The sequence below is a fragment of the Sus scrofa genome, chromosome 3, assembly GCF_054392235.1.
Source record: "Sus scrofa isolate SSC_HxYL_T2T_F1_AM1 chromosome 3, Sscrofa_HxYL_maternal_Yorkshire_Landrace_v2.0, whole genome shotgun sequence".
Taxonomy (NCBI): domain Eukaryota; kingdom Metazoa; phylum Chordata; class Mammalia; order Artiodactyla; family Suidae; genus Sus; species Sus scrofa.
Window position 1 is genome coordinate 71,121,857 of NC_139385.1, and position 11,655 is coordinate 71,133,511.

The 11,655-nt window shown below is 56.3% G+C and overlaps 1 protein-coding gene across 5 annotated transcripts in view; it reads right to left on the reverse strand.

Moving 5' to 3' along the window:
- The window catches only part of ATOH8 (atonal bHLH transcription factor 8), a 36,295-nt gene extending 25,996 nt beyond the window's left edge, over positions 1–10,299 (reverse strand). For all 5 annotated transcript variants that reach the window (XR_014841550.1, XR_014841547.1, XR_014841549.1 and 2 more), the window contains exon 1: positions 9,450–10,299. Coding sequence is in view for 1 of the 5 variants with exons in the window: in XM_013995991.3 (XP_013851445.2) it covers positions 9,450–10,199 (750 nt within the window). In the remaining 4 variants the exon portion in view is untranslated. The remainder of the gene's footprint in view (positions 1–9,449) is intronic.
- Between the last annotated feature and the right edge of the window lie 1,356 nt (positions 10,300–11,655).

Below are 11,655 nucleotides of genomic sequence, written 5' to 3' on the forward strand. Positions count from 1 at the left end.
TAATAACCCGGTTTGGCCAACAGAGGACTTACACTCGAGAGTGATGTTGTAACATCATACCAGCCTTAGGCACCCGAGACAGCAGGAAGCGACCAGAAGGAAAGTGCCAGCGCTCAGCTGGGGGACCCACAACTGTGGCTGACCCAAAGCCACGTGGTGGGCTTTCTTTTACTTTTCTCTTTTCCTTTCTGCCCTCTGGATCTGGAGTGCTGCTGGGCATGCAACAGGTGCCTAATAAGTACAGACCCAACCAGGCTCGACACACTTAACACTCATCACCAATTAGACACGCAGGGCACAGGGATCTGTTTGGGGTGAAGAGATGGAGTTGACACCAGTGTTCCTGTGCATGAGCCAAAAAAGCTATGGAGCTGGCAGCAGGGTTCTGTGTCAGAATGCGGAGATGCCACCACCAAGACCACCTGACAGGTACTAACCCACAGAGCCCAGCGCTGCTCTGACGCATCGTTCACCTAAATGGCCCAAATACGGAGTTCCCATGGTGGCACAGTGGAAATGAGTCTGACTAGGAACCATGAGGCTGCAAGTTCGATCTCTGGCCTCACTCAGTGGGTTAAAGCTCTGCAGTTGCTGTGAGCTGTGGTGTAGGTTGCAGATGTGGCTTGGATCTGGCGTTGCTGTGGCTGTGGTGTAGGCTGGCAGCTATGGCTCCGATTAGACCCCTAGCCTGGGAACTTCCATATGCCGCAGGAGCGGCCCTAAAAAGGAAAAAAATAAGATAAAATAAAATAAAAAATAAATGGAGCACTCTCCTCTTAACCACCCTCTGGGGTCTGTATGCAGCATCCATCCCCACCACTTGAGACCCTGTGCTGATTAACCCTCATACCACAGAGAGTGGGGCCCCGTGGCGACATCACTCAACAAGTATGCCAAGCAAAAAGTATGCCAGGCATGGTTCTAGACCAGTAGTTCTCAACTGGGCACAATGTGGTCCATCAGGGGCAGGTGGCAAAGTCTGCATATATTCTTGATCATCACTATGGGGGGAGGGAGAGGTGAGGGAGGTGCCACTGGCCTTGGATGGGGGCCAGGGATGCTGCTAAACATCCTACACTGGGCAGGAGCGACTGATGCCCCCACAATCAAGAAGGACCTGGTCCCAAATGTCAGCAGTGCCGGGGGCAAGAAAGCATCAGCAAGAGGCCTGCTGCAGGGAGTTCCTGTTGTAGCTCAGCAGGAATGAACCCAACTAGTATCTGCAAGGATGCGAGTTCGATCCCTGGCCTCGATCAGCGAGTGGGTCAAGGATCCAGCGTTGCCACAAGCTGCGGGGTAGGTCGCAGATGTGGCTCAGATCCTGCACTGCAGTGGCTGTGGTGTAGGCCAGTAGCTGCAGCTCTGATTCAACCCCTAGCCTGGGAATCTCTATATGACCCAGGTGCAGCCCTAAAAAGGAAAAAAGGTTGATGGGGGGGCAGGGCGGGCAGACGAGGACCTTAAAATCATCAACACTTGAATCTCACCTCAAAGCTCACTTTGTCCAGGAGCTTTCCCTGAGCTCCCCACCCAACCCTGGGAGGGCCTGCCCTGGATGGTGCTCTCCTAGCCCCCCTCTGTCCTTAACTCTTGATACCATGGCTAGTGAGCTGCCAGGGAAAGGCCTCTGTAAGCAGAGCCTCGGGCAGGTCCTGCCCACAACAGGCCTCAGAAGGGCTTGTTGAATGAGGGAATGAATGAACAAATAAATGACCTCCTTCCGCATTTATCAGGTGATTCCAGAATGTCTCGAACTCAGTTCAAAAACCATTTTCTCCCTGAAGACGAAGATTTAGTTAATGGGGCCTAGAGGGGAAGCTTGCATACCTTCCGGCCGCCTGGGCTAACTCCTGGCTCCCGCTCTTCCTAGGGCTACAGCCCTGGGCAAGAGATACAGCCTTTCTGAGCCTTGGTGTCCCTGTCATCTAGCTAACAGGACTGACCGCAAGTGTGGTGAGGACTAAAGGAGACGGCTACTGCGTTGCACGGACTGAGACCTGATACAAGTCAGTGACATCATTAAGGTGGGTGTCACCGAGAAGCTCCAAAGATGGGCTCCAGAGAGGATGAGAAGCAGGAGATCTGGAGCCAGGACATAGCGTCTGCTCCCCGCCACCCCCTGACTCGGGTGAGGGTCCTGGGACCACAGCCCAGGCCCCAAGCAAGGTTGGCTGTCACCTTTCAAAATTCTTCAGCAGTCAAGGAGTCGCCCCTCACCAGGCCAGGAAACACAGAAAAGGGCAGGGAGGTGACAGAGGGACTGCCAAATACAGTGCATTTCCCCTGAAGCTCCCAGCCCTGGTCACAGCTCCAACCAAGAAAAGCCTGATGAACAATGTACTTTGCCGGTTCCCAACTGGAGCCCAGAGAATTGCTTTATCAGCCTAAACAAATAACAAAGGTCTGTGCACAGCAAGGTGCCCTGGAGGCCTGGGGCAGGGGACAGGTTCTCTGGGGTCAGCCCAGCACCTCTGCCTCCTCCGCGCCTGGGGAGGGAGTGCCTACTGGGCACAGCTCTGTGACACAGGCCCTGCTGCACTGTCACCCAGAGGCCGTGCTGGGAGTGACCCAGCTCTCTGAGCCGGAGCAGCTGGGCAGGGAGCAGGGCAGGGATCTGCACATGGGGATCCAGGGTCATTGCAGGACTACAGAGCAACAGATGAGGTCAAGGCCAAGACAGGGGCCCCCGTGCCAGGCGCTGAACCAATTCAGTCCCAGATTTGTCACTTGGTCCCACTGCTTCTGTCAAAGTTCAGTCTAATAAGAAAACCATCTACTAAGCTCTGGCTGTCTACCTGGCAGTGTGGTCACTATTTTCAGGTAGTTTTAACCCATTGAAATCTCCCCTAAAATAAAGAGTGTTACTCCATCTGCACACAAGGAAGCAGAGAGGTGACATATTGGGCCCCAGATCACACAGTTAAGGTCTGGTTGGAGCCAGAAGCTCGTCTATCACCAGAGGAAGGCACATGGCCACTGTGCTCTCCCAGCTCCCACCACTAGAGGTGGCCGTGTATGGCACACCAGGGACACTTTTTGGCAACAAACTCCTCCTCTTCCTGCTCCCCAAGAAAGGGAGATTCTCTAATTCTAGATTCTCTGCTCTGCAACACCCCAGGATACAGCAGTCTGGCCCCCTCGGAAGTGCCCTGGCCCAATGAGGGTCTGATTCTGGGAGGCCAAGGTCAGGCAGAAAGAGCTTGTCTGAATCCCAAGCATGTCCCAGTGGAATGACTTTGGACAAGTACCTTCAACTCTCTGAGTCTCCGTTTTCTCACCTAGAGAGTGGGGGTGACACCTTGTACCTTCCATGACTTTTGGAACCAGGTCACCCCTTGCTGTTTCCTATGATCTATGAAGGCCAGGCAGAGGGCTGGGCATTGTAAGAATAATTCATCCGTAAACAGTCCCAGGGAGTTCCCACCATGGCGCAGCGAAACAAATCCAACTAGGAACCATGAGGTTGCAGGTTTGATCCCTGGCCTCGCTCAGTGGGTTAAAGATCCGGCGTTGCTGTGACCTGTGGTGTAGGTCCCAGACACGGCTCGGATCTGGCATTGCTGTGGCTCTGGTATAGGCTGGTGGCTACAGCTCTGATTAGACCCTTAGCCTGGGAGCCTCCATATGCCGAGGGTGCGGCCCTAAAAAGACAAAAAACTAAAAGCCCCAGGAGGCGAAAATGATAACTGCCACTTTACAGAGAACCATTTGATGCCCAGAAGGGGTATTCCTGCCTTCCCCCCCCTCCTCTTTTTTGTTTGGCCTCCCATACGACACATGGAAATTTCCAGGCTAGGGGCCGAATCTGAGCTGTAGCTGTGACCTATGCCACAGCTTCGGCAATACCAGATACTTAACCCACTGTGCCACAGTGGGAACTCCCTTCCTATGTCTTGCAGCCGATGAGTGATGAGCTGGGTTTTGAATTCACACCTTAGCTGGGCTCTTTCCAATCAACCAAAGCAAGTGCTTGAGGAAGTGGATGAGTGTCTATAGCCGATGGTGGGGAGGTGGGCAACCCACCCTTCTGAACTAGGGGTGGGGAATTCTAGACCCCATGGGGCGCCAGCCTTTGTGCATTACCTCTCTGGGCATCCACAGCGAGGCCCAGGGCCCAGCCACCCCACTGCCTGCAGAAGACCCCACAGCAATCATCAGCTCAGCCTGGTCAAAGGTCAGAGGCCAAAGAAAGCAGCAGGACCACTTGGCTCCAACTCCTGACAGGCAGCCCAGTTTCCAGGAAAGCAAAAGGACCTGCCTCGTGTTCACCCCACATGAACGGTTAAGCCTCAGAGGAGCAGGTATGGAGATTTTCCCAAGGTCCCATACACCCCTAAAAGATTCCATCCCACCTACCCCGCCAGACCCTCTCCAGCTCCAGCAAGCAGGAAAAAGCAAGAAGGGTACTGGCCTGAGATGCTGAGGACCAAGCTCCACTCTGGGCCATGCTCATGACCTTAGGCAGGGCCACAACCTCAGGGGACCTCAGTTTCCTCACCAATAAAAGGGGTGTCAGGATACCTGCTACCTCAGCATGGAGTCACTGTGGACAGATGTAGGGAAGCCAAGCCAAGACCGGACCAGCCAATGCAGGGGTGGCCTGAAAGCCCTATGCCATCTTGCCTCTGTGCCAACCCCTATCCACACTTCAGACCCAGCCCAAGATGCCCTCTGCCAGCCCACCGAGACTCCTGGACCCACCGAGCTCCACCATCACTGCATCCTCGGCACACAGCCCAACCCGCGATTCCTCCTGAAATTATTCTCCAATCATCTTGTGCCAGTGCGTGCTGACTCCTTGGGGGCAAAGCTGCTCTGCTCTACCAGAGCTGGTCAAGGTCCCTGCCAAGTTCCGTTTCAACAGAATCCCAACGGCTGCGCAGCAACGAGGCTGGACCCTGAGAACCTGGGTCTGAGTAGTTAAGAGCCGAGTTGCAGGGTCAGACAGGACAAATCCTGGTCACTCATTCCACCTCTCTATAAGCGTCCTCACCAGCAACAGGAGAAGGCAACACTACAGAGAGGCGACAACAGGGCCAGGGAAGGCACCTCATCCCGGGCAATGAACAAGCGGCTGCCCTGGTGACTGTGGATGTAAGGGGGCAGGAGAGAGACCTCTGTCACCCCTCATCTGGATGAAAGCAGGACTGTTCCCCCCCTTCCCTGAGGAGGGGTACCCAGGCTGCAGCAGAGCCACGGCCCCCTGGCATCCTATAGGGTCTGAGATTGGCCAAGCTGCTGGGCTAGGGGGTGCCATCCTCCTGGGCCACCCTGAGTTCAGAATTTCAGGGGCCACTGCAGGGGAGCAGCAGAGGAGGACCCACTGGCTTGGCACCTTCTTTAGGAAAAGGCACCTCAGCGGATCCTGAGGGATCCTCCCTGCCACCCCCGGCCTCTGCCCTGCTAGGCTGCCATTCCTCCATCAACGCTGAGGGGAGTCACGCTCCAAAGGGTGAAAGGAAATCTGCACACACACCGGATGTCCCAAGTCCATACAGCCTGGGAGCCAGAAGGCTCTGGCCTCGCCCCTCACCCCCCAGCAAAGCCAGGCTTTCCCTTGGACCCCCTCCCACCTGGCCCAGAGCAGCCCTGCACCTGGGCCGGGCCCAGCTGTGCACACATGGCCTTCACATGAGGCGGCGAGGCAGGCCCCTTGCAGCTGGGCCGGTGGCATGTGCCATGGCCTGACCATCTGCCCCACACACCACCCCCTGGCCCCACTGCCATGCACCCTAGCCCACAGGGCCTCTCCCTCCCCCACCTGCACTCCCAAGGCCAAGCAGCCCCACCCCCATTTCCTTCCACGTTGAGAGCATGATGGGTTAGACAGCACAGGAGGCTGTCACCTTCCCAGAGGCGGACAACTCCAGGGCATCCAGCTGGCTGAATAGGGGCGGGGCTGTTAGGAGCCTGCGCCCGGGAGCGACTCACTGACACCGATTTGAATCCAGGCTCTGCGATGACAGTGGCGCACAGCCACGTGGGCTGTGACTGCTCCGCACCTGGGAGGCACGAGCACCCTGGGACCTGGTGAATGGCCCACCAGGGAGGCCACTGAGGTGGCAAAAGACTGCGAGATCTCCACCAACTTACAGAAGCTCTCTGGACCTCAGTCTCACCATCTATGAGATGGGAACAGGGGTGGGATTAATACCTATTTCATTAAATGAACAATTACGCTTAACACACTTAGCACAGGACCCAGTACAGAGGAAGCATCTGATAAATGGTGGGTTCTCTGATTGTTATTAAAATGATTGTAGGAGTTCCCTGGTGACCTAGCAGTTAAGGATTTGGCATTGTCACTGCTGCGGCTCAGGTTCAACCCTTGGCCCAAGAACTTCCACGTGCCTTGGGTGTGGCCAAAAGGAAAAAAGATAAAATGATTACAGAATTCTTATTTCTATATCTATCAAGGCCTTTACCCATCACTGAGGCTAGTGTAGATGCACAAGAAACATTCATTCCTCCTAGGCCCCATTCCTTTCTTCATTCGGTCTCTGCAAAGAAGCTGTGTATGAGCAGCGTTATCACCATTTTCCAGCTTTAGCAACTGAAGCTCAGAGAGGGAGAGTGACTTGTCCATGGTCACACAGAAAACATACAGCAGAGGCACAACGCAACCTCCAGCCTCAGGACTCCCTGCCCAGTGCTCTTTTCACCGTAGCATTAAGCTGCTTGGGGCAACGAAGCCCTAGACCAGACCTACAGTCCCAGAAGTGACCTCACTGTGGCAATAACCAAGGTCTCATTTTGGGATGAACCATGCTCCTTTTTTTCCCTCTTTTCTCAGGGCCCATTTCAGACAGTCGAGCCTGAGCCTAGATCCAGAGTCACAGTCTGATAGGGAAGAATTTTGTGTGTGTGTGTGTGTGTGTGTGTGTGTACACGCCTGCATCTTCTAGACGTGAGAGACTGAGTTCCAGAGGAGGTCGGAGGGCCTCTGAGACACAAGACCTTCCCCATGGGACAGGGGCTGTGGGATGGGAATATGGTGAGAGTGGCCTCGGCCCCCGGGCTCTGGGATCAGAAGTGCCCTGGCTCTATTTCTTTCCTTCCCAGACAACAGACAGGTGCCCACCAGTAGCCTTCCTGGGGAAAGGACAGATGGTTTGGGTGGGAGGGGCAGGGAACAAACAGGAGCAGGTGCTTCTGTCCGTACATGTGTATGTGCTCTTAGGCACGTGTAATGTACTGTCCGTGTGTGTAAGCATAGCTGTGTGTACCTGGGTGTGTGTGCACACTCTCTCCCTGAATCTGTGCCTTTTATGCAGAACTGCCCCCCCAAGAAGGCCAGAAGTGAAAGGAACCCAAGACTGACAATCTCATCTCAGAGTCAGCCCCTTCTGACTGTTAATAACACCGCAGGTCAGGGTGGGCCCATAACACTCATATGGGTGATACTGTGAATAGCATTTGGCAGGCAGGTGTTCCAAAAACCTCTGTCATCTTTCCTAACCTACTAGGTGATCTTGGAAGTCTCCTTCCTTCTTTCTCCAGTTTTCCATTCCACTAAATGCACTAATTCAACCAACAGGGATGATAAGGTCAAATAAGATGGAATTTCTTACTGATAGAATTTGAAGCCACTGAACAAATGAGATGTCGCTGAGCACACAGAGACCACGAATAGTTTCTCAGAATTGAAAGAGGCAGCCGAAGAAGTAAAAGGACCTTGAACTGGCAGTCAAAGAACCTAGGCGCCAGCCCTGCCCTGCTGCACACCAACTGTGGTGCTCTGGGCACTCCCCAATCTGAGAGGGGTTTCCCTCGCTGCAAAGGTGAGCAGGTGGGCAGGCATCTCTCTGCCATTTCATCCTTCCATCCTGAGGGGGCGAGTAGCAAGAAGCCCTGCAGGCTGCCACCCCAGGCGTTCTGAACCTGCTGCTTGAGGGTGAGCCTGAATTCTCCTCTGGGCCCACTGCCCAGAGTCGCAACTGTCTGCGACAGCTATCTGACAACTTCAGTCCATTCTACCGCAACAACCAACTGTCTCACCCAAACCCAGTGAGACACTCTGGCTCAAAAGTCATAGAGTTCGATTCTCTTCCCATGGATGGATGCAGGCACCTTGCCCACCCCACCCTAGGAAGAAGAGGAAAGAATGGGGTCCAAAAAGAAGATCACATTTTCTGAACTCCTATGTTGCTGGCTAAAGCCCAGAGAAGTTGAATAACTTTCCTGAAGTCACACAGGAAGTCAGCTGCAGGGCAGGCAAAGATCCTCACCATTCAAGCCAGTCACACCCTAGCCCTTCCCTATGCCCTGTGTGGGGTGGAAGTAGGGTGCACTTACTACTCTCTCGCGCTCTCATTTTTTTTTAAATTTATTTGACTTTTGGGGGCAGCACCCAGAGCATATGAAAGTTCCCAGGCTAGGGGTCAAATCAGAGCTGCAGCTGCCAGCCTAACCACAGCCACAGCAACGCAGGATCCGAGCCATATCTACAACCTAGACCACAGCTCATGGAAAAAGCCACTGGATCCTCAATCCACTGAGCGAGGCCAGGGATTGAACCTGCATCCTCATGGATACTAGTCAGGTTCTTAACCCACTGAGCCACAACGGGAACTCTCTGCTCTCTTCCTAGATTTCTCTTTACTCTGAGAGAACTAAGAAGCCCCTAGTCCACCCTAGAACTAACTTCTGAAGTTCCCCCAACCACCAGTCCGCTCAGCAGACCTGCCTTTCTTCAGCACCGGGCGGCAAAGGGCAGCAGTGCAGGGGATCTCCTGGGAAGGCTCTCTCCAGCCAAGCCCTGAGACTGCCCCCCCCCCCCCCGAGGGAGGACAGGCTTGAGGCCCCGGTCCTTCCGGACACCAGGGACCAGGGGTGAGGAGCGAGCGAGCGTAGAAGCAACCTATGTGTAGGGGCATCCTTGCTGGGAGGTGGGGCCAGAAGTGGGGCTGACAGGCTCCCCCAGAATGCCGAACCCTTATATTTTGGCAAAACCAGGACCGCCCCTCCGCTGCATTCCGGGCCTCCAAGACCACGCCAAATCGCTGAAAAGTGAAGGGTCTCTCCCACCCCCTTCCTCGCTGGAGAAAGATTCCCACATTCCCCCTCTCCACTCCCCACTGCGCCCTAGGGACTCCGGGAGACAAATATTCGCTGCCATAAAAGTGAACTATGAGGGCTGAAGTCAGACGCGCGCGCAGACAGGGTCACCCCAGGGGGGATGGGGTGGCTATAAGCAGGGCGTGCCTGGACCAGAAATCTCGAATCTTAACCCCCGCTTTGCAAACTAAGATCTGTACCAACACTGTGGCAGAGGTCAGTGCCCCAGGAGGACCCACACCTGTCTGGGCCCTGGAGCCGAGCAGGAGGGGGCAACTTGCCCCTTACCCACAGCCTCATCCTTCCTAAATTTCCCCCGTCACTCATTCACTCATCCATCCTCCAGCAATCATTCCCAGGCTCAATGAGGGTGTGAGACTGGGAGCTGGTACCTGCTTCCTGAGCGCCTCAAAGGCTGCGCTGATGGTGTGTACCCGCGTCCGCTCCCTGGCGTTCGCCAGGAGCCTCCGGGTCTGCTGCAGGGCTTTGATCTCCGAAGTGGCGGCGGTAGCTTCTCCTGGCCGTTTCCTAGGCGACGCGGAGGAATCCGGGTGGTTATTGTAAATTACGTGTGAAATTGACGAGTAAGAACTTTCCCCAGGGCGTGTAGGGGGCGCGGGGCGCACAGAGGACTCTGGGGGCGCAGGGGGCGCCGACGGTGTGGGGCGTGCTGGCGGTGCGCACAGCAAGATGCGGGGACGCAGGCCCGGCTCCCGAAAAGGCTGTGCTTCGGGACCCCCAGGTACCTGGCCCTGGGGCGTAGGAGGCGGCGGCGGCGGCGTGGGGAGTCCCGGCCCCACTGCGCCCAGAGGGAAGCCGCGTTTCCGCGCGTCCAAGACCTCTGGCGCCCGGGCGCCCCCGCGCTCCACAGCCGTGTCCGCGCCCCCACCTGAGGGAACGGCCGGCGCCACTCGGACTGGCACCGGGGTCGGGACCGGCTGCAGCCGCTGGGTCCTGTCCCGCAGCCCGTTGGTGGCGGTGGCGCCGTGCTCGGGCGCTTCCAAGTCCAATCGGAAAGTTTTATAGCCGTTCGCGCGCCGCGCCGGCTCCTTGCCTTTCCGCTTGAGCTTTTTGAGGCCGTTCAGCTCCTTCACGCACACGGTCTTCCACGGCCCGTCCTCGAGAACCGGGATGTGCTTCATGGCGCGGGCAGCGCGCGAGGCAGGGGCGTGGGGCTGCCCTGGACGCGCGCCTGCCGCGCTCGCTCTGCACGCCGCGCGCCGGCTCTGCCCGGGCGGCCGCAGCGCTCAGCGCCTCCGAGTCTCCAGCTCTCCCCCTGCACGCTCCCTCCCTCCTCCCTCCCTCCCTTTCTCCCCCTCGCCCGGGGCAGCTGCGCCGCCGGCTCCGCGAAGCCGCCGGGCTGTCCGTTCCCGGAGCGCTCAGAGTGTCATCTGAAGTCGCTGCCGCCTTGCCAGCATTTCTGGAGAACGCCCGCTGCGCTCCATCTGTGTTTGTTTAGCCTCAGTTTACACAGAAGCCCAGTTCGCGAGATCAGTCAGCGCCGCCGCCCGGAGAGGAGGCAGCTCCCGCCGCCGCCGCCTCCCCAGCCCGGGCCGCCCGAGCAGCGAGCGCCTTTAAAGAAACAGGAAGCATTTTTCAAAACAGCTGGGCTGCCGGCCGCCTCCTTTGTCCGCGTCCTCTCTACCTCCCCCCACCCCCATCCCTTCTGCCCAGAACCTGCCTCCTCTGGCTCCCCCTCCCTGCCCCCTCCTCAAGTCCGGGGGCGTCTCTTTGCCCAGAGGACAGTCTGCTCCCGAGCACGTGGCTTCTGGGCCCTTCAGCTCTTCCCCAAACCAGAGCTGGGCCTTCGCTCCCCAGCCTTGCTGACCTCTAGGTGACGCAGCGTTGACCTTCCGCACCCAGCACCTCCGGTCCACCCTTCCACCCCAGCTTGCCAATCCAGAAAGAAACCGTAGGGCGTCTTCTCCTGGGGCCGGGGTCGGTGGAATAAGGGAAGGGCCATGGAATTGCCCGATACTCTCACTCCCCCTGCTCTGTCACTTGCTAGAGCCCCATCCACTCTGTCACTTGCTGGAGCAGGGAGGCAGGAGCAGAAGGCAAGCGACTGGGACACTGAAGCTCTGAAAAGAAATGTGTGTTCCCACTGTCACAGAGCGAGTTAAAGAGGTGAGCCGGGTGGCAGCTTCAGATTTAGACAGAGCATCTGTGAAAATCTGAAGTCGCCTCACCCTAGGCTGCCCTCTAAGCCCGGATTTACTCATCTATGAAATGAGAAATTTGGAGAACATCAACCCCTAAATCACAGAGCTGTTGTGAGGAAGTAAGCCCTGGGCATGTAGGAAGTACCCATTAAAGGGTAGCTCTGGTTATTATTACTATTAATAACAGAGGCAGAATAGCTCCTAGAGGCAGATTTCCTGGGTTCAAATACCAGCTCTGCCACATTACAAACTGAGTGACGTTAGGCAAATCAGTGAACCTCTCTGTGCCTCCCTCTCCTCGTTTGTAAAAGGGGCGTAATAAGTGTACCTTCCTCCTGAGATGTTGTGAAGATTAATTGAGCATTGATGTGCAAAACGTTTGGAGCAGCCTAGCACAAAGCGAAAGCTTTGCAAGTGCCTGCTGTCATTGGCAGGG